Source organism: Electrophorus electricus, chromosome 15 (genome assembly GCF_041902795.1).
Source record: "Electrophorus electricus isolate QZ-2024a chromosome 15, ASM4190279v1, whole genome shotgun sequence".
NCBI classification, from domain to species: domain Eukaryota; kingdom Metazoa; phylum Chordata; class Actinopteri; order Gymnotiformes; family Gymnotidae; genus Electrophorus; species Electrophorus electricus.
In genome coordinates this window covers 4,930,236-4,948,734 of record NC_137511.1, presented here as the reverse complement: position 1 = coordinate 4,948,734, position 18,499 = coordinate 4,930,236, and the positions used below count along the sequence as shown (strand labels likewise).

At 38.9% G+C, this 18,499-nt stretch overlaps 4 protein-coding genes across 7 annotated transcripts; 2 read left to right on the top strand and 2 right to left on the bottom strand.

The window, feature by feature from the left end:
• Nucleotides 1–5,260, bottom strand: cdk5rap3 (CDK5 regulatory subunit associated protein 3). Of its 3 annotated transcripts, none has more exons than XM_081698252.1 (14): nucleotides 5,123–5,260; nucleotides 4,547–4,592; nucleotides 4,282–4,413; nucleotides 3,933–4,033; nucleotides 3,789–3,837; nucleotides 3,505–3,683; nucleotides 2,434–2,570; nucleotides 2,163–2,307; nucleotides 1,959–2,072; nucleotides 1,744–1,825; nucleotides 1,527–1,615; nucleotides 924–1,129; nucleotides 349–535; nucleotides 1–125 (listed from the first exon to the last, which is right to left on the bottom strand). In XM_081698252.1, the coding sequence occupies exons 1-14, from the start codon at nucleotides 5,126–5,128 to the stop codon at nucleotides 60–62; spliced, it is 1,539 nt and encodes a 512-aa protein (XP_081554378.1). In that variant the 5' UTR covers nucleotides 5,129–5,260; the 3' UTR covers nucleotides 1–59. The 3 variants fall into 3 exon arrangements, with proteins under 3 accessions (XP_081554378.1, XP_026876441.2, XP_081554379.1); XM_027020640.3 differs by having other exon boundaries at nucleotides 349–520; XM_081698253.1 differs by lacking the exon at nucleotides 1,959–2,072.
• A 2,614-nt stretch (nucleotides 5,261–7,874) lies between these two features.
• prr15lb (proline rich 15 like b) lies at nucleotides 7,875–11,302 on the top strand. The gene is made up of 2 exons (XM_027020654.3): nucleotides 7,875–8,116; nucleotides 10,265–11,302. Exon 2 carries the CDS (start codon nucleotides 10,298–10,300, stop codon nucleotides 10,622–10,624), a length of 327 nt encoding a protein of 108 aa, XP_026876455.2. The 5' UTR covers nucleotides 7,875–8,116; nucleotides 10,265–10,297; the 3' UTR covers nucleotides 10,625–11,302.
• Nucleotides 11,303–11,430: 128 nt separating this feature from the next.
• Nucleotides 11,431–14,531, bottom strand: pnpo (pyridoxamine 5'-phosphate oxidase). The gene is made up of 7 exons (XM_027020653.3): nucleotides 14,100–14,531; nucleotides 13,108–13,232; nucleotides 12,832–12,931; nucleotides 12,693–12,746; nucleotides 12,397–12,525; nucleotides 12,195–12,265; nucleotides 11,431–12,022 (listed from the first exon to the last, which is right to left on the bottom strand). The coding sequence occupies exons 1-7, from the start codon at nucleotides 14,289–14,291 to the stop codon at nucleotides 11,857–11,859; spliced, it is 837 nt and encodes a 278-aa protein (XP_026876454.2). The 5' UTR covers nucleotides 14,292–14,531; the 3' UTR covers nucleotides 11,431–11,856.
• Nucleotides 14,532–14,566: 35 nt separating this feature from the next.
• Nucleotides 14,567–18,451, top strand: mrpl10 (mitochondrial ribosomal protein L10). Of its 2 annotated transcripts, XM_027020629.3 has the most exons (5): nucleotides 14,567–14,723; nucleotides 16,494–16,663; nucleotides 17,399–17,563; nucleotides 17,658–17,802; nucleotides 17,901–18,451. In XM_027020629.3, the coding sequence occupies exons 1-5, from the start codon at nucleotides 14,591–14,593 to the stop codon at nucleotides 18,155–18,157; spliced, it is 870 nt and encodes a 289-aa protein (XP_026876430.2). In that variant the 5' UTR covers nucleotides 14,567–14,590; the 3' UTR covers nucleotides 18,158–18,451. The 2 variants fall into 2 exon arrangements, with proteins under 2 accessions (XP_026876430.2, XP_081553317.1); XM_081697191.1 differs by lacking the exon at nucleotides 17,399–17,563.
• The last annotated feature ends 48 nt before the right edge of the window (nucleotides 18,452–18,499 follow it).

The window sequence follows — 18,499 nt, the reverse complement described above, 5'->3', positions numbered from 1 at the left end:
AATTGTTTATATGAAATATAATATTTATTCACAAAACGTTGCTTTTTGAAATTGATCATTTACACATGAACACCCATAAGGTTAACTGGCCGTTTGTTGTAACGTTTGGAAATGTCAGCTTCAATCTGTTGGGGGGGGGGGGCAGAGAAAATGTTTGTCTCACTGTCCTTGAAAGACAAATGTCAGATGTTACGTTTACTTAGCCTATATTTATCTTACAACAGAGTCAGCACTTGTGGCACCCACAGCAATTTCTCTCTCATTACATTAGCAGATCACAAAAGGTGACACCAGTACCATCTTCTATGATAGACTTTTTTATGAATTTTTATGAAGAGTTTATTATACCAGTTTCTGCAGTTCCTTGGCACGAGCAGCCAGCAGGTCGATGCGGGGCTCCAGATTGGCCTGCTCCTCCAGAGCCTCCTGCCGGCGTTGAGCCAGAGAGGCGCGCTTTAGCACCAAGATATCAGCCTGCTTCAGCTTCTGCCTCAGCATATCTGACACGCGCTCCACGTAGCTGAAACACACCTGCCTTAATGAAGTGCGAACAAGGCTTATAGTGGACTGTCCTGACTGCATGCTGAACTGTGGTGGGGGAGGGAGAACCCAAATCCTTGTTAGCTCAGTGGTTCCAGTTCCAGTCCTGGAGATGTGAGACTGCATTCTCGCTGAGGAGAGTAATTAGCTAATGACTTTACACAGGTGTGTTAGAACTGGGAAAATGCTCAAATGTGTGGTACACTGGTTCTCCAGGATTGAGACTGGGACCGATTCCCATTTTTCCAGGATAGTGGGAACTGCTGCATTGAAGAACATGGACACTGCCATTTAATAAGTTCCCTTCACGTTATTAGTGAAAACACTTTAACAAACAGACATGCAGAACTACCAAGGTGAGGGATCAGTAAGTAAACACTCACCGTGGCGATGCCTGGATCATGAACAGATGCTGCATGCGCAGCGAGGTCAGCCCCTCCAGGAGGCGGCGCACGTCCGCCAGCATGGCCTGCACTCTCTGGGCTGACTGCGCCTGGATGACACAGGGCGCCAGCTGGAACTGGCTCATGGCCACCATGTCCCCCTCCTCGCTCATCTCGCTCAACCGCTGGCACAGGAACAGCTCCAGCTAGCCAGCCGAACACAGTCGGGAGAGCAGTCAGACCACAGGAGAGACATGAGCAAACACAGCCGCCTCTACGTTTCCAGCTGAGATGAGCCATTCATTACAGCTGGAAAACTGACTAAAAGGGTTCCAAAGTAATAAATTTTTCTGTGAGATCAAGCAATACATCAAAAAAGAGCTATTAGTACAAATACTTTGCTCAACATGTCAAGCTACAGCAGGACATAAACACTAAGAAGATTTATGAAAGGAAGTGCAACAGCAACATAGTTATTTACTTGTTGGTTTCAAATTGTTCCAAAGTTGTTTGAAGTCTTGAAAGGCAAGTAGTTCAAAAAAGTCTAGATGTGTACAAATGATGCTTTTTAGGAGTGGTATTTAAAGTGCTGAGCTGTAGTACCTCCATCAGTTCATCGATAAACTGGTTGCGTGTCTGTGAACTTTCAAGCAGAGAGAGTGCATCCCCTCCTCGGGCAATACCTTCAGGACCTGGTAACGAGGGCAGGGTGTTAATACTGTGAAGGCAGGAGAATGGCGAGCCAAAAACTGGACCGTTCCCAACATCCTATATCTACAAAATACATGCAATTAGTTAGAGAAACAAAAATGGTATTTACAGTCGGTGCCTGCATCAACAAGTTCAATTTCTCCTGCAGCAGGTTCGGATTCATCCCAGTCAATGCCACCAGCTCCTGTATCCTTTAAGGAACATCCAAGATACATATGCCTATTAATCACAAATATTTCTTAAAACTGCATTTCTTCAATGAGAAAAAACATTGTGTTTTGAAAGTAACATGCATGTGATGTCACACAAGTGAAATGCTTGTGCCTGTATCTCTTTTCCAGACTCGAGGGTGACGCCCCAGTCCACACTGTCCTTAACTGTGATCCCAGAATTCACGGCCTCGGTACCAGCCCCAGCACTCCAGTCACCCCAGTCAATCTGTATGGAGGGTGCATGCCACAGACGCACACATTCTACGACAAATAAGACCCATATCTGTGATAATCTGCACTTTAATCCCTGATTTACCTTTTCCTCTGTGACGGTATCAGGTGGCGCTTCCTCCACCACAGGTCTCTCTATAACCGTTGGGGCTCTTCCTGTCCGCCATTCATACATTGTTGCGTTTCCTTTTTGTTGAATGAATGACAGCATAGGCAGGACTGGCTCAGACCTAAAAAGATAAAATGTCATAATCTATATCTAATCGGAAATAAATAAATAAAAAATACCAACTGCTCCTTAAGGTATGTGGGTAAAATATGCATGGTTTGCTCTGAGTCTTGCACATGGGACTCACCAGTCACAGACAAAATTTGTGAAAGCTGCATATAGCTTTATGGGATCTTCCAGGCACGCTGCCCGCTTGCCAGTTTCCTCCAGCGTGGTGGGTAGATCCTTAACCAGCGCCTGCAACTCCCGCGCTACATTCTCCCCCTGACAAAGACAGACAGCAGGAAAGGTGTGTAAGACTCCTAATCCTGAGTGAGATTTCTGTAAACAAGTTAGTGCGAACAAGCTCAGAGGCCAGTTCTTCACATTTTTAGATGCGTCTTCTGAAGATCCTAAGGAAATGCTGCAATCAGCTACAGTCTCATTGGGACAGGAGAAATGCTGTTTGCTTACAATTTACATGTAGGCATGTAAGCAATTTTGCTCAGTTGTCTTATTCTGTTGTTCCCTGTGTACGATTACTGGTAAGATGGTTGATTGTAATTCATGCTAGTGAGAGGCATGCTATTTTCTTGTTGACTAAACTTATCAAGCTAACTTGAGTTGGAGTCAAATATTCACATAACATATGAGGATGCAAGAAACCTTTTTCATGCTTGTCACTGAAATGTTGGTAAACAACTCTTTAAAGTGCTGTATGCTAGCAAATTGCTGCATGGCCAAAATATGCTTGCGTTTGTCTCAGCAAACGTACTAAAAAAAAATATACATCTCAAGCAAAATGCAGAACATTTTTCTTATTTCATTTCTAAACTAGGAAATCGGGTTGACCATAGGTAGCTGTCTGAAGCTGAGGTGTATAAAAGACCACAGGCAGTGAAGTTCATCAGCTCACTATCATTTGACCAAAAGTCACTATCATTTGACCAAAAGTCAACTGATGAGTCACCGTTTTTGTTTTGTGATTGTCCCATTAAAGGGTAATTCTAACCCTAGCCCAAACTTTGTGGAATTTCCATTTAATATTGTTAACAGACATCTGTGACTCAACAACAGAGACAATATATATATATATATATATATATATATATATATATATATATATATATATATATATATATATATATTTTTTTTTTTTTTTTTTTGCATTTAAGTATTTCACAGGATTCCGCCCCCGACCTCCAGGTTGCACACTCACCACTATGCCATACTGCCTGCATGCTGCATAATAGCGCTCCTTCATGTCTGCTGCTGTGCTCTGGCACTCCAGCTCTCGCCTGCTTAGCTCCTGCTGCAGCTGCTGGGCTTTAGCAATTTGCTTCCTCAGGGCAGGACCTTCATAACTCACAGTGCGACTCAGCAGACTGGCTAGCTCCGCTACACACACACCAGGCAGCACATCACACAATGACAGACCCAGTTCAAAGATAAAAGTACGCTTCCGGAAAGTCACATATTGTTTGCTCTTTGAGCATTACCTACCTAGGTAAGCATTGTCTTTTTCATACAGGGACACTATTTCTTGCCAGTCCTATTCACAATAAGCAAAAAGGAGACTAATTATAGTTCATATATAAACTTGCACACACAAGCACACTGGCCAGCAACACAGCAACATCTTGTCACCTTCATCCTCTGCGATGAATATCTGCCAAATATATTTTTGGAAGAGGCTTCTGTTCCTTTCAGTATTTCAACTATCCTTAAACAGTGAAAGTAGTGGATGTCTGCAGTGAGAGAAAAAGACAATGAAGACAATGATGTACTCTTCTTTATTAATAATTTTTTTTTTACATTATGTTTGCTGCCAAATCTACAAAAAACGACAATGCAAAACATAAGGTGCATTTAGGCAGAGAGTAACTTTTCAAATGCACTCTGACACACTCTCACACTTAACACATAGCCTGTAGACAAAGTATAAGAACAGGCTAGCTGAACAAACGAGAGTATTTAGAAAATAAGGGTTACTCACGTAAGCCAGAAAGCAGCTGTTTGATCTCTTCACTCTCTGGCATATCCTGGATAGCTGCATTAATTTTCTCTCTGATGACCATCACTGCACTCTGCCATTTCAGAGAACAGTGCCTCCTATCAACCAGCCAGTCTGAAGGGTAGGGGAAAGCAAACAGTCACAGTACATTCAAACTAACGGTGATCATTTTTGAATGAATAAGTATTTCATACGGAATTATTAAACGCGCTCATTTTTATATAGCTATACACACAAATAAGATTACCGGGAAGCTTGCCGGTTTGAATGTCGATAGGAAGATTCTGAACATTCTGCAAATAACAAGCAAGGTTGTTATTAATATTTGAAGGTTGCAAACATTGCAAATACTATTTAACTTGTTAGAGAATAGCACGAGACAGCTAGCCAGGTTTCTAAAGCAGAGTCATGACGAACTTATATTTGACAAGTGGGCATCGGTGGGGAAACTGCTAACTAAATATCCATCCTCAACTGAGTTAATTCGTAGCCACCAACGATGCAACTATGACAGCTAGCTACTAAGCTAGCAAGCAAGCTGTCCTAGATGGTTTAAACACAAAAAACCCATAAAATTAGACAACTCAAGTTATAGAGAATGCAATTTGAGAATATAGCTGTACAAGAATTAGTTTAACAGGTCCAATCTAAAAAGGAATAACAAGCAAGTTAGTTAACCTAGCTAGCGTTAGCTGGCTAGCTTAGCTATGTTCATCAACATTGAAGTCGTTAGCGTTAAATAGTCAAGTTAGCAAACGTAGCTGTGTAACGCTAGAAAACAACAGCAGCACGAATTTAAATTTTGCTTCTTCTCCCACTTTACCTCCATCGAATTTCTGGTGTTTTGGTATTATGCTATATAATTACTGTAATATAAGCCACATATCCACTAGCTAGCATATGCTGTGTTCTTTAGACAGCTTATACGTTGACACGTAGTTAAACAGATAACCAATCAAAAGAAAGAATGAGAACCGGCAATAGTGACGAAGTTCCTGTGGAAAGCAAATCAGAGATGGCCTTGTCCCTAGAGCGAGTACGTTCTCACAATCACCAAAATAAAAGACATCAATTATCAAAACTACCTTTATTGTAAAGAAAACTGTTGACTTTCATGTATAAACTACAAGATGAGGTGAATTTTACCAATGTGCCAGACACTCCTATACAGAACGCCTTACATATTACAGAGGTAGGCAAATGTTCTGGTGGGTCTTGCCCAAGGACTCTTATTGATACAGCATAAAGCACTTGACCAGATGGGGTTTGAACCCCACTCTTTCACAGAAGCACCAACATTGTTACCAACTAATCTATACCACCAACCGTAAGAAAAATACAAAAAAATACAAAAAATCCCGACAATACACTCAAATTATTACATACAAATAATAATACAAAAAAATGACCTCTGCCATTAACGTTTTTCAATGTTCTTGAAAAAAAAGCAAGCATCCCTTTGCCTCTTTGACACAGGCCCAAAAAATGGACCAACCTTGAAAAGCATTTTTGCATTTTCTACTTTAAATATAGTACTGATTTATACATTGATGATATTTGAAAGCAAGGCTTTAGGTTTCTGCATAATGAAGTGTAATTGTGCTATAACAGCATAGGTCACATTAGGCTGAACTGTCCACAAGGTGGCATGATTTTCTAAGAATTTAACAGTATACCAAGATAAGTGGAAGGTAACTATTAAAGGCAGGCTAGGCTCTGCTACATTTTAGTTAATTAAGTAGATTTTGTCACATGCTCACTCTCTTTTCAGGCTGGCTCATAAAGCTGCTTCCAAATAGGCTTCTCATGCATTTTTATTTAAATGACACCACTTTCACCTGGGTAATGTTTGAACAAGAGGGGTTAGTTTTATGGATTTTTATGTGCTTGCTTAAATGGGACCTTTTTTGGCTAATCTTCACAGTCAATACCATGTTAGATCAATTCATTAGATTCTATAATAATTTTTCTTGTAAGATCCAAGGCTACAATAGATATGTGTTGTCAGTCAATGATAATAGAAGACAAAAAATACAAGTAAAAGAATAAATAATTTAAATGGCTTAAATTATTTTTAAAAAACCAACAGAATTTATTTTATTTAAAAATGTGCTGCATTTGGTGAAATACTGTTATTTCTGAACACTTTAATCTGTGGATATTTATGTGTCAGAATTTATGTTTTAGACATGTCTGTGCCTGCACATGGTATTGTGTGCATTTAATTACAACTCTGCATGAGCAGACCGAGCTTAGCATGGTTAAGAATTCAACCAGCCTTTTATGTTTGCTGTGCACAGGAATATCCATTACTCCTCTCCTAATTCTTTTTTATTGTATTGGGCATTGCTTAATGGAGAGTGTAATAAAATTATATTACACATTTTATTTTTTATAATGGCATCTTTTCAAAGAGACAGCGAGACATTTGGCCATCTGCATTATCTGCTAACTTTTTTGTTTACAAGTACGAAACTAAGTACAAAATTAATTATATTGCATCTGGAATATCTGCATACAGATATGTTTTCTGGTAGTTCTGAACAATGCTGTTTTATTGGATTTATGGGCATTTTAGCATTTGTTTGGTGCAGAAATCAGAATTTTAATCCTAAAATAATTAAACTCTTGCAGAGACTTGTGAAGTACAGTGACCATAACAGTTAAGAGGACCAATTGCCAGTGCTCTATTTCCATACATTTCAATGTGTGGCAGGCTTGCTCTTATCAGGACTAGAGAACCATTATCTGTCTGTGATTTTTTCCATACCATGCAAAACCTAATGAGTACTGCCTTTTTGGTGTCCTTGAAAAATATTAAATGAGGTTCAATTATGCACAAGCTTAAGAAGAATGTTTATGACAATCCTCAAATAACATTTTTCTTAAGCTGTTACTTTGCAAGATCATTAATTTTTTTAATTATATATTTTTGTGCTGACACAGAATAAGCCTTAACAACATCACCATTGCATTATTCTATGGGATTGCTTGTGGAATCTTGTGGAACAGGAATTGTTTGCTCTGTACATGTCCCCACTGACATTTCTCACATATGGCTACATGGCTATGGAAGAAAGCTAAATGGAAACCAAGCCATATATTTGTATACAGACTCCTTTGAAGTTACTTTAAAATCCTTCTGTCTTTTGCGCTACGTCGCTATGTCGAATTCACTTCAAAATATAGTATATTTGATACAAACAGGCAGACGTTCAGAGCAATACACTGTTAATTTATTTTCTTTCTTTGTGATAAGGGCAGAGCATGAGAGCGATGAGTGAGAATAGCAGTGACTGTGAGCAGTGCATTCATGAATGCAAATCCTTAGTATGATTATCAACACAGAGAATACCAGAGAGAAAAAAATAGTTTTTCATGTATACACACATTTTTAATGTGCATTGGCTTCGTTCAGAAAGCTGTGTCCTTTTCATTGACCGTTTTTAAGTCAACATCACACTCAAACAGGATTGGTTCAGTTTGACAGCTCTGGTCCATCCCCTTTCACTTACGCTGCTGTACTCAAGTAGCAAAGGGTTGTCCCTAAATTTAGATTAGAAACACTGGTGGGAAGCTGCACAGTGTGGTCTCTGTGCATGTCTGTGTGTATGTGTATGAGGGACCCTAAATGAAAACATTCACTTACCAATTTATTAAGGAAGGAAAAGGGGAAAGGAGACAAAGGTCTTGACAGAGGTAACCTGCACTGGAAATGAAAGAAGGGACCAGAAACAGCTGGTAGATTATCAGTGCAACAGACGTCTGACTCTATGTGGATATCTATTTATCTGAAACAGGATTACGTTTGAATCAGGTAAATCCATTTTTAACTCACTGAGTTAAAACACTTTAAATAGTACATCGCAGGGCACCAGATTTTTACTTATCAAAGCCATGTAAGATAAGTTGTTGTATGTGTGCATTCATTGTCCCTTAAACATTCAAGGGGTTTCATAAGGTATGTATTTCCTTATTATTTTACTGACTGCATTCATTTATTTGGAAGTCACACATGCTCCATTTCTCAGAAACAACAATCTTAAATCCAACCTGAGTTTAATAAGTTTTTAAAAATCTTTATTGGAGTGCATTGTATTGTGCAGAAAAATCATAATTTGAATCTAAATAGAAAGAACAGGCAATAGACGTGAGCCATCCTGGCTAAGTGGTTATGGATGACTGCATTCAAAGGAATGAAACAGCTTAGTCAGAGAAATAGAAACCAAACAGGCCACCTGTGTGAAACCACAGAGTAACCATGGCAATCCTTGCACCAATCCCAGTTGAAAGAGATGTTACATTAAGAAACACTGGTCTAAAGGTTCTGTCCAGCATGACACTCTTATGAGTGAGTCACAAACTGCTGGGCTTGGATGTCTTTGGCAAAACCTCTCCCTTGTTGAAACATAGTTTCAGTGAAAGGCTTTGAACTTGGCTATTAATTGTCAAGGTTTAGAAAGGGCACAATGTACATTCTTTGTGATTTTTGATACTGCTCAAAGGACAAAACCAAATAACGACTCACTAAGTGCAAAGAATAGTCTGGTGTTGCCACAAGGAAGTTCATAAGTATTATTACAGGGCAATTAGACAGAACATGCTATCAACATTAACACTTGAAGTTCTAGCAAAGGTTCTAAATATGCATGGGGCTATCACTGACCAAAAAAGATTCTGTTCTTTAGCTGGCTTATTGTGCTCCAACTAAAGGCAGTGGCTTACTGCCATTCTCAGGAACACAAAACCAGTGACTTCACTGAATGATATGAGACACCTTTTAAGAGATCTGAGGATTAGTGGCTTAGAAATAAATGCAATGAAGGACAGTTTATTGTGAGAAGGTGTTGATTCTAACAAAAATGTCCTTTTAGTGAATGAGTCCAGGCATTATGCAAATGTAAGAGATCAGTAACATGTTCAGTTTTTAACTTAATTAAATTACATCATTGCTTATCAACTGGGTCTTTTTACATTTTAAATGTATTTGGACACAGACACTGTGAATCAGCAAACAGATACCAGTGTTCACAGGACAAAATGAAACATTTTGGAAACTTCTACAGATGTTCCTGAAAATGCTGTCCACTTTGAGACATGAGCTGTTACATGTTGATGCATTTTACCATAAAATGAACTTGTGTGGAAGTTACGGTGTAAAGTGCCACATATTAAAAATGCTGCTCTCCACCAAAGTATCAGACTGATAATAAATCTGTTTGTCAAATATAATATGTTAGACGAAAGGAAATTACATAGTAACTCTGGGACACACCCTGGTTGCTTGCACTGAGGGGTCAACAAAACTGTTCCTTTATCAGACCTCTCCTACTGTTATCATTAAGCAGTTCTGTTTGTGAATTCTCTGTGTTTACTTTGGAAAATATCCAAGAGTTGTACAGAAATAATGGCATTGTTAAGACATTGCTTGCTTCACACTTGGAAGTGATTAAAGAAAAAGCAGTAGATTTTGGCACGTCTTAGATCTCAAGAGAAAGACACAGGATCCAGAAGTGCTGTTCATTAATTCAACAGTTCACCACTAGAATCAGGTGTCCTTCTCCTGTTCTCATCTAATCACTGAGACGAAGACAGAGCCAGCCATGTCAGCTCATAAGGTTGGTCCGTCTGTGTAAGGTGACCATAATATCTATTCTAGCTTATCCAAAATGTGAAGAATTTATCAAATATCCAATTCATGTCCACTTTATCTACTGCATAAAGCACACGTAGTGAAGTGTAACTAAAAATATTTAATGAAACGACACAATGACAGCAATGAGTCTTTTTAATTGAATTGTGACTACATTGCATCAGCACAGTTTAAAGCATTTTAAAAACTTTAATTGTCATGGACATGATTGACTCTTTCATATTTATCGACGAGGGCACACAGCAAATAAGGTTCGTGATGCATCCTATTCTCAGTCAAACCTGGCCCATAAATCACTTGTGTATGTTGTAGGTCCACAGTAAACGTGTCGCACATTTGCACGTCATGGCCGAACCTGCTTGGTGGAAACTGACCTTCTTGAAGAAGAAGTCGGCTGAGTCCAAGGTCCTGTATGAGATCCCAGCAGAATACAGCAGCAGTAATGGCAAAAAGGATCTCTCCAGCCCTCCTCTTTACACAGATAATACAGACAAACAGCTCGATACCAGACTGGAAAAGCTAATGGACAAGTCTGCCACTAAGGGTCGTCATGTCAAAGTCTCCCACTCTGGCCGCTTCAAAGAGAAGAAGAAGATTCGAGCCTGTCTGTCAGAAAATCCCAGTATTTTCCCAGAGTACAACAGGACAGATGAGAACCATGTGGTCGACTAATAACACACAGACACACACAGACACACACACACACACACACAGACAGACATAGACACACACACACACACACACACACACACACACACGTTTGATAATTAGCATTGACATAGTATACAGTACACGGGGGTAGAATGACAACTGAAACATTGCTGAAGAAAATTTTACAAATGATTTTTATCTCTTTACTCTATGGATTAGAACTTCCAGCAACTCTAGAATTTTTTTTTTTTTTTTTTACGGTTTTGGAAGTTTTCACTTGTTAGCATATCTGACAATTTCATTATATGTTGCTTACTCATTGTGAGCCATATGACAATTTGTTCTCAAAATTTACTTAATGAAATGTACCAAATTCACTTAATCAATAACAGATTTTTATATATTATATTATCAAATTAGTTAGGATGATGCTTAGTGGTATGCTTGTTGAAAATCAGTGATATGAGTTACCACTGGTAACATGAAACTAGGAAAAAAGGATTCACTTTTAGTTCTAGTAAAATGATTTTGGCTATACAATGCACAAAGAATATAGACCAAATAGTATATTGGCAAAAGTGAGCCTTTAAAAAAAAATGCTTAGAGTACATCTACTTTGTTGTTAATGTTGCCTAATTTGCAGACCTCAAATGTGCCTAGTAAAAGTTTAAAAAAGATTATTTGACAACATAAAATTTCCAACACTATGACTGGAATATACAACATGAGTTCTCATCTGTTGCTGAACTCTAAAATTGCAGCGTCATTTGTATAACCAGTGCCATCTGCTGGCAAGACATGGCAAAATATCAAATAAAAATGAAACGAGTTGTATGATTCTGTTTAATTAAACATTTTAACCAATAAATTATTTGGCACTACATTTTAGTTAAATTCATAACACAGAAACTCCCTTTTAAGACAGACACATACAAAAATAAGGGATCTTATTGAATTAAAAAGATGCACAAATGTAATTTGTTAAGCTATTAAACTATAGTAATGTACCTTACTCTATTTTTATATAGGTTATGATGCAGCATGGCTGTCTTTATGTGAAGGCAACTAGATTTTGTACTCAAACATTACAGACTAGATAAGTTACTATTTATCAGGGGAATTTACCAAGAAAATAATTGCTTTATATTATCTATTTAACATCAGAATGACTGCCAGTTACAGAAAAACAATTACTAATTCATGGCCATATCACCAAGGGTAGTAATATTATGGTTTGATTAAAATGACCAAGGTCAGGGTGCTAAGCGGTGGTACACCCATCCCCCCTCTGCCCGATGCTGCATGTCCCCAAGTTCGGCCTCTCCCTCTTTCAACTTGGTGAAGACAATGCGATCATGAAGCCTATTGGTCTGGCCCTGCCAGAACTCAATCACGAAAGGCTTGACAATGTAGCCTCCCCTACAAACAGAAGTGCACACTATCTGTAACAAATACTGTACACTTAGGATAAAAAGCATACTCAGTAAAATCACTATTTAAGGAATCTTCATTCACAAATGTAGAACTTTGGTTAGCTGGAATTTCTCAGTGCTGTTTACTAAAGTAAACTACAAATTTCCTTAACACGTACCAGTAATCTGGCTTGGGAACCTCCGAGTCCTTGTATTTCTCCTCCATATCTGCATACTGCTGTCTTATGTACTGTGTATAGAAAACAAGAGGGGGCAATTGACACAGGAATGACTCTCTTCCCTTCCCCATAAGCTGCCTCATGGCTAGAGCAACAAATGCTGAACTGGGCAAAGGCTAGAGGCTAAAGTTGCCTCGCTCACCTCCCGGTCAGGTATCACAGTGCTCTGTCTGCTGACGACCGCTCCGATTTGACTGTCCCGGGGTCTTGAGTGAAAGTACTCACAGGAGACCTGAGGTGGAATTTTCTCTACAATGCCCTCAATGCGAATCTGGGGGAGGCAGAGATGCATTTGAGATGCATTTGTATATGTTCATGTATTCCTGAAAGAGAACAAGCCGCCTCAGAATCCCAGCCGTGACATGACCCATGGCACAGGTGAGCATGTCTGAAAACGTGGTATGAGGGACAAGTGCAGTTTCCTTTGGTAGCACTCACCTGCCTGTTCAGTGGTTCCCAGTAGAAGATGAGGCTGGCATGGGGGTTGCTCTCCTATGGGAATGATTTGGGAAGCACCATGTTTGGATTGTGTGCTTTCATTTCGAGTTTATATCATTGGAGCTTGAGAGAGACTCACCAGCTCTTTACCTTTACGGCTTTCATAGTTGGTGAATAAGAGGAAGCCCTCATTACTGTAGCCCTTCAGAAGCACCATACGAGCTGAGGGCTTCCCATCCCTTTGTACAACACAGGATGTGAAGAGCAATGTCAGGGCAAACCAGCCATTCTGTGATTGACTACCAGTACTGTACGCATGAGAACAGTCTAGCTATTAGTTCCTAGAAGTGAAGGACTCATTGATGCATCAGATATAGTACAGTCAATGATAAAGTGCAAAACATAATATTCTCACTTTGATGCTGTTGCGATGCACATGGCATTGGCCTCCCCAATTTTCGGGCATGCAGATGCCTGATCAAACCACTCACCAAACTGTTTTATTGGATCAAGAGAAGCAAGCCGATCCTCTACAAAAGACTACAAGATATAAGGAAAAATGTGATCAATATTAATTTGGGGAACAGAGAGCAACCCTTCATTAGTCTACACCTGAGTGTATCTGGTCTGGTCATGGTCTGCTAATATTTCATTAGTATTAACTTGTTGCTCTTTTGTATATGTATGCTCTCGCTCGCGTTCTCTCTCTCTCATTATATATATGATATAATATTTTGTGTTAATTGAGATATAATATACTTCATTCATTCATCGATACAACCACACCATTACAAACGATTTAATATTAGAAGAATGAATTGATGAGGCAACCATTCTTATTCCTGCACTAAGTTTATGAAACTAAGTGTTTGACCTTTGAATGGAATGCAAGGTGTTATGAATCCTGCATGTAGAAATGGCAGGATGTATAAAACACCAGAACCTGCATGATTGTATCATGAAAATGCTTCACTATTAAAAAGTAGAGTACAATGTCACAAGCCATAAGAGGAGAGTGATCTGCTTAACTAAGATCAGAGTCTGTCCAAAAATATTTGCAGAATATTTAAAGGACAACTGACACTGGTCCCTTATTGACTGACTAATTTAGTACTTATTGTAGGGCAATGTTTATGTTTTTTAACAAACTCTAGCACTTATTGTTTATAGCACTTATCATTGTTTAAGATAGACCTTATGTATTTTGCACTTCTAGGTATCAGCATTCATCCCTGTATTCTACAGTATTCTAGTTCATTGGTATGTTTAATTCTAACCTACCATACTGTACTTGGATATATTCTATGAGTAGATGACAAAGCACTTTTGTAAGTCGCTCTTGATAAGAGCGTCTGCTAAATACCGTAAATGCAAATGTAAACGTAAATGTAAAAACATGAATGTTACCTCGCTTTCGCTATTGTACTGCTTTCTCATGCTGCTCAGGTCCATTGCTGTGTGGCCATTCAGAGATTTCGTGCAAAAAGGAAAGACAAATATCGTGCGATGGTGAACTGGCAGGGATATGATCCTAGATGAGACGTATTCCGCAGTTCTGTGAATATATCTCAGCGTTTTAAAGATCAATAGACGTTTCATGCTTGCGGATCACGCAAAGTCCTTCTCGTGTCGTCACCATGTCGTAACGGCATTCGGTTAAAACATCGCGGAAACAGCGCTGTGCTTCGTATTTGATCTTAAAATGAACAAATGTTAAGCGAAAGCAGTAAGATTGTAAAGGTGTACAGCTTTAGTATGACTCATTTAAATAACGATAAAAAACACAAGTTGTTTCTTAGCCTACTCGAAATAGGCTAAGATTTAATGAAAAATAGTTGACTGTAACAACACAACGATTCCATTCAGTAAACGCTCACTAAAATGTAGATCTACAAGTCATGCCCCACAGCGGCAGCAGCAGCAGCAGCAGGCAATCATGTTTTGAATATCAGACAAACCTCGAAGACACCAAACGACACATCCGCTTCAAGATGGCAGCGACCTTGTGTGGCAGGGTTCTTCCAAAAACGGGTAATATTCCTTTTTAATTGCTTCAGCACGTTTCATAATTGATCACTGTAACCTGGGGGCTGCTTCTTTTAATTTTATGACGGTTATCAGCTAAGCGTAACGAAAAAAAAGCCCCGAACAAATCCGTGTGACGTTTAGGTTTCCACAGCAGTTAGGGATATTGAGGCTAAAACGGTGCGCAGGTCTGTTGCCCCTGTTCTGGCGGAACTGGATAAAGCCCTGCACATACTGAGTGCCGTAGATTCAGTAAAAAGGACGTTAGTTATTATATGATAGTGTGTTCTCTTATCTCCGTCGTATCTAAATAATCGATTCGTAAACATTTCAGGACGAGGCTTATTTAAAAAAATAAATGTTTGCAGTTATTTTAAGGCGCCCGTAGGTGGCGCATTTCTTTTCTATATTGAATGCTGTAAAACTTACAAATACTGTAATTCTAGATTGTTACAACACTTTATAATTATGTACTGTTTAAAAGACCATAAGTAAATAAGAGAATGTATGCATTTTATAATCTCAGATGCCAAGTTTACAGGGTTAAAATAATAATTTAAAAAAATGCCACAGTGAAATTTCTTCAGGATTTTGAGTGTTTGTTACATTAATGCAATGTTTTACGATTCGGAGTAAATAAGAAGATTTATCTACACTATATAGACAAGCTGTCATAGCAGTCAAGCCAAAGTTGCAGTTTACTGACTCACAGACCCTGTTTAAATAGCTTTTTCAGGATTTTGGAGTTACCACAAAAAAAAGAAGAAGCAGAAATCACTCAATTCCACACTCTGCAGTAGTTCTAATAGTCTCACACTTCAGTCTCATTGACTAAATAGTGAGTGCATGTTTAGGTCACAATAAATGCAGTTTATTAATTCAAAATGTACAATAAACATAGCATTTAAGCTTGTACTGTGTTGTATATTATTTAATGCCTATCCAAAGTTTAGCTATTGATACATGAAAAATGTAGTCATAGCAGTCTAGCAAATGTGCCAGCACTACTCATGGTGTACATGTTTAACAACTGCTTTGGCAAAATATCTCCATTCAAATTCAGCATTTTGGGACTTTTAATAATTTGCTATATTGATAGTCAGGTAGCTAGAGAGTTAATGACTGGCAGGTATGGCCATACCGAATAAGCACAGACTCTCCTTTACTGTCTATTTATTTATGGTATTTCAGACAATCTAGAATTATAAAGAATATTATAGACACTTTGAAACATGTTCCATTCAAAAATGCAACCTGGACAGTCCATGTATTTGAAGGTTTTATGGCATTCGATGCAGATTTTGTATATTCTCAGTGTGTTAAAACGCGCCACCTACCGACGCCTTAAAATAACTGCAGCATAATTTAAAATTGGAACGGTTTGCCAGCTAAGTATCAGGCTTGTTACCGAAACGTGGTATAACAAAGAGCAAAATATGATGGATCAAAGATTTGTTTTGCCTTCATACTAACTATCTAGCTAGCATATTCTGTAAGGAAGCTGAATGCCATATCACTTATGTTTGAGACTGTTTCCCAGCTTCATTTGTTTTCATATAAAAAATTGCATTATGTCCCCTGGGTCAAGATTCTTGCATCTAATGTACATTGAGTAGTATTTCAGAGACTCACCCATAAATTTAAGGTGAAAAATATGTATAGGAGAGTAATATGGCATGTGTTTGTTTGTGAAAGGTTCAGAATATATTTTAAAAGTGTGTAGAGCATCCGATAGTCTCAATGCTCTTCTTTGCTGATATGAACGTAACCAAACAGGATGGTTGCCTTTGACTGAGAGCGTCCGTCATGGCTCCAAGGCAGTCACCCGCCACAGAAAGCCCATGCACTTTCTCAAGCAGAAGCTGATGGCGGTCACTGAGTACATTCCACCAAAGCCCATTCCTCCTCCTGGAGCCCTTTCTCCAACCGTCAGGAAGACCGAGCTGGTAGGTGCTCTTGGTTACGGTTAACCCATGTTGTATCCTCAGCTAGCATGGCGGATTGAGCTACTAAACCAAAGTATTGTCCCTAAAACCTTCCTAGTACAATGACTTCCATTGTACTAGTATATAATGCATAAAACCTTAGTTGAAGTACTTTCTACTAATGATCATCATTACAAATAAAGGCCTTTGAAAATTAGGTTATTTAATCAAAGTGGTCTGTATAATACCACTTTAGTAATTAGTATTGTGTTAATTGTTACAGTGGTAGTGACTAAAGTGTCTTTAGAGTTTGTTTTTTTTTAACTTGGGAATCAGTTGTTTCATATTTAATTCCCAACACAATGCAGCACATTTTCCTAAAGAAAGACATCTGTACACCAAATTAGGACATGACTTAGAAATACTGCTAGTGTTTTACTGAACAGAATTATAGTGCTGCAGTCCTAATGAATGTTAAATATATACATACTGATTATTACTTATTGCACTTGATTACTAATCATCATTACTTAACACAGTAATACAGTGAGGTCTAATTAAGAAACAAATATAGTAACATTTCATTACTTACTCATAAGTAGTTCCCAAATCAATAAGTACTCAAGTATCAGTTAAAGAACTGTAATTATATTACTACATAGGATATCTGTATAGTAGGGCTGAGTACTGTTGTCCTGCTAAATTTAGTGTGCACTAATCTTATCAAATTAATCTTATACTTTTATTTTCCATAAGGAAAGTGGTCTGGTGATTCTGCTGAAGAGAGAGTTGGCAACTGTGTTCAGGGAGTGTAAAATGATTGCCGTTGTCCAGAACAATGCCTCCAGTGCAGAGGACATGCTCTTGTTGAAACACAGGCTTTATAGACATGGCATAACCGTCAAATATTTCTCTAACCAGGTAATGCTAGGTCTCAACTAATAGCATGGAATCTTCAAACTGGTCATACCAGTGTTGAATTTTTCGGTGTTCCTCACACCCCTTTGCCTCACAGGTAATGAGGTCCTTTCTGCCTGACAGCCGGTATAGTAATATGCAGCCTCTGTTCATTGGACCGACTGTTATGTTTGTCAGCAAAGAGCCAAAAGTGAAAGAAATGTTAAAAGTGTTGAGGAGTAGCCCACAGATGGTGCTCTTAGGTGAGTTTGCCGTTCTTATGAAACAATTGCACGGCTATCTTCCGCATGGACTTTGACAAAAGTGGTTACCTATTGCTGTTTCCAATCTGTACCTAAAGGAGCCTGTATAGAGAACACCCTGCTCTCCAGAGAAGGCATACTTAACTACTCCAGACTGCCATCCATGGCCACGGTCTGCGGTGAGCTCGTCGGAGGCCTGGCATTGATGACCTCGCAGACTGTTTCGCAGCTGCGTCACCACCCTGCCCACCTCTCAGCCCTTCTCCAGCAGTATGTCGAACAGCCGCAGTCCGCAAGCACCCCGGAGCCCGCTGGACGCGAGACGGCCTCTGCCATGGAGGAGGCTGCCGCCTGATCCAGTGTTGCTCCGCGGTGGACATGAATTAGCCGTTTCTGAAGGGGTTTCATGTCTGAATGCCAGTACTTGGACGCTGTTTACGACATTTATACTTTGTTGACATCATGGACTGAAGGGCGGAATGCTTGATAATTGACATGTTATTGTCATTGTGAGCTTTATTTTTTACGGACCTATTAACATACAGGTCTTCTCTCATACAAAAGTGAATATTTGCTTTTGCTTCACATCACGATTCAATATATAAATAAATTACCAAATAGTCAATAAAGTTTTTCTCTTTGCTTGGCATTTTATTGCTTAATATATGAATGTGGGCTAATTCAAATAAACATGCAG

Coding starts and splice junctions, on each gene's coding strand:
- cdk5rap3 (XM_081698252.1), bottom strand. Junction 3,838..3,932: donor ATTCATCGCAGAGGATGAAG/GTGACAAGATGT, acceptor TATTGTGAATAG/GACTGGCAAGAAATAGTGTC. Junction 2,308..2,433: donor ACAAATTTTGTCTGTGACTG/GTGAGTCCCATG, acceptor TTATCTTTTTAG/GTCTGAGCCAGTCCTGCCTA.
- prr15lb (XM_027020654.3), top strand. CDS start 10,298: ATGGCCGAACCTGCTTGGTGGAAACTGACCTTCTTGAAGAAGAAGTCG.
- mrpl10 (XM_027020629.3), top strand. CDS start 14,591: ATGCCCCACAGCGGCAGCAGCAGCAGCAGCAGGCAATCATGTTTTGAA. Junction 16,664..17,398: donor CCGTCAGGAAGACCGAGCTG/GTAGGTGCTCTT, acceptor ATTTTCCATAAG/GAAAGTGGTCTGGTGATTCT. Junction 17,803..17,900: donor CCCACAGATGGTGCTCTTAG/GTGAGTTTGCCG, acceptor CTGTACCTAAAG/GAGCCTGTATAGAGAACACC.
- pnpo (XM_027020653.3), bottom strand. CDS start 14,291: ATGAAACGTCTATTGATCTTTAAAACGCTGAGATATATTCACAGAACT. Junction 12,747..12,831: donor GCCGTAAAGGTAAAGAGCTG/GTGAGTCTCTCT, acceptor TCATTCCCATAG/GAGAGCAACCCCCATGCCAG. Junction 12,023..12,194: donor GTTCCCAAGCCAGATTACTG/GTACGTGTTAAG, acceptor TTCTGTTTGTAG/GGGAGGCTACATTGTCAAGC.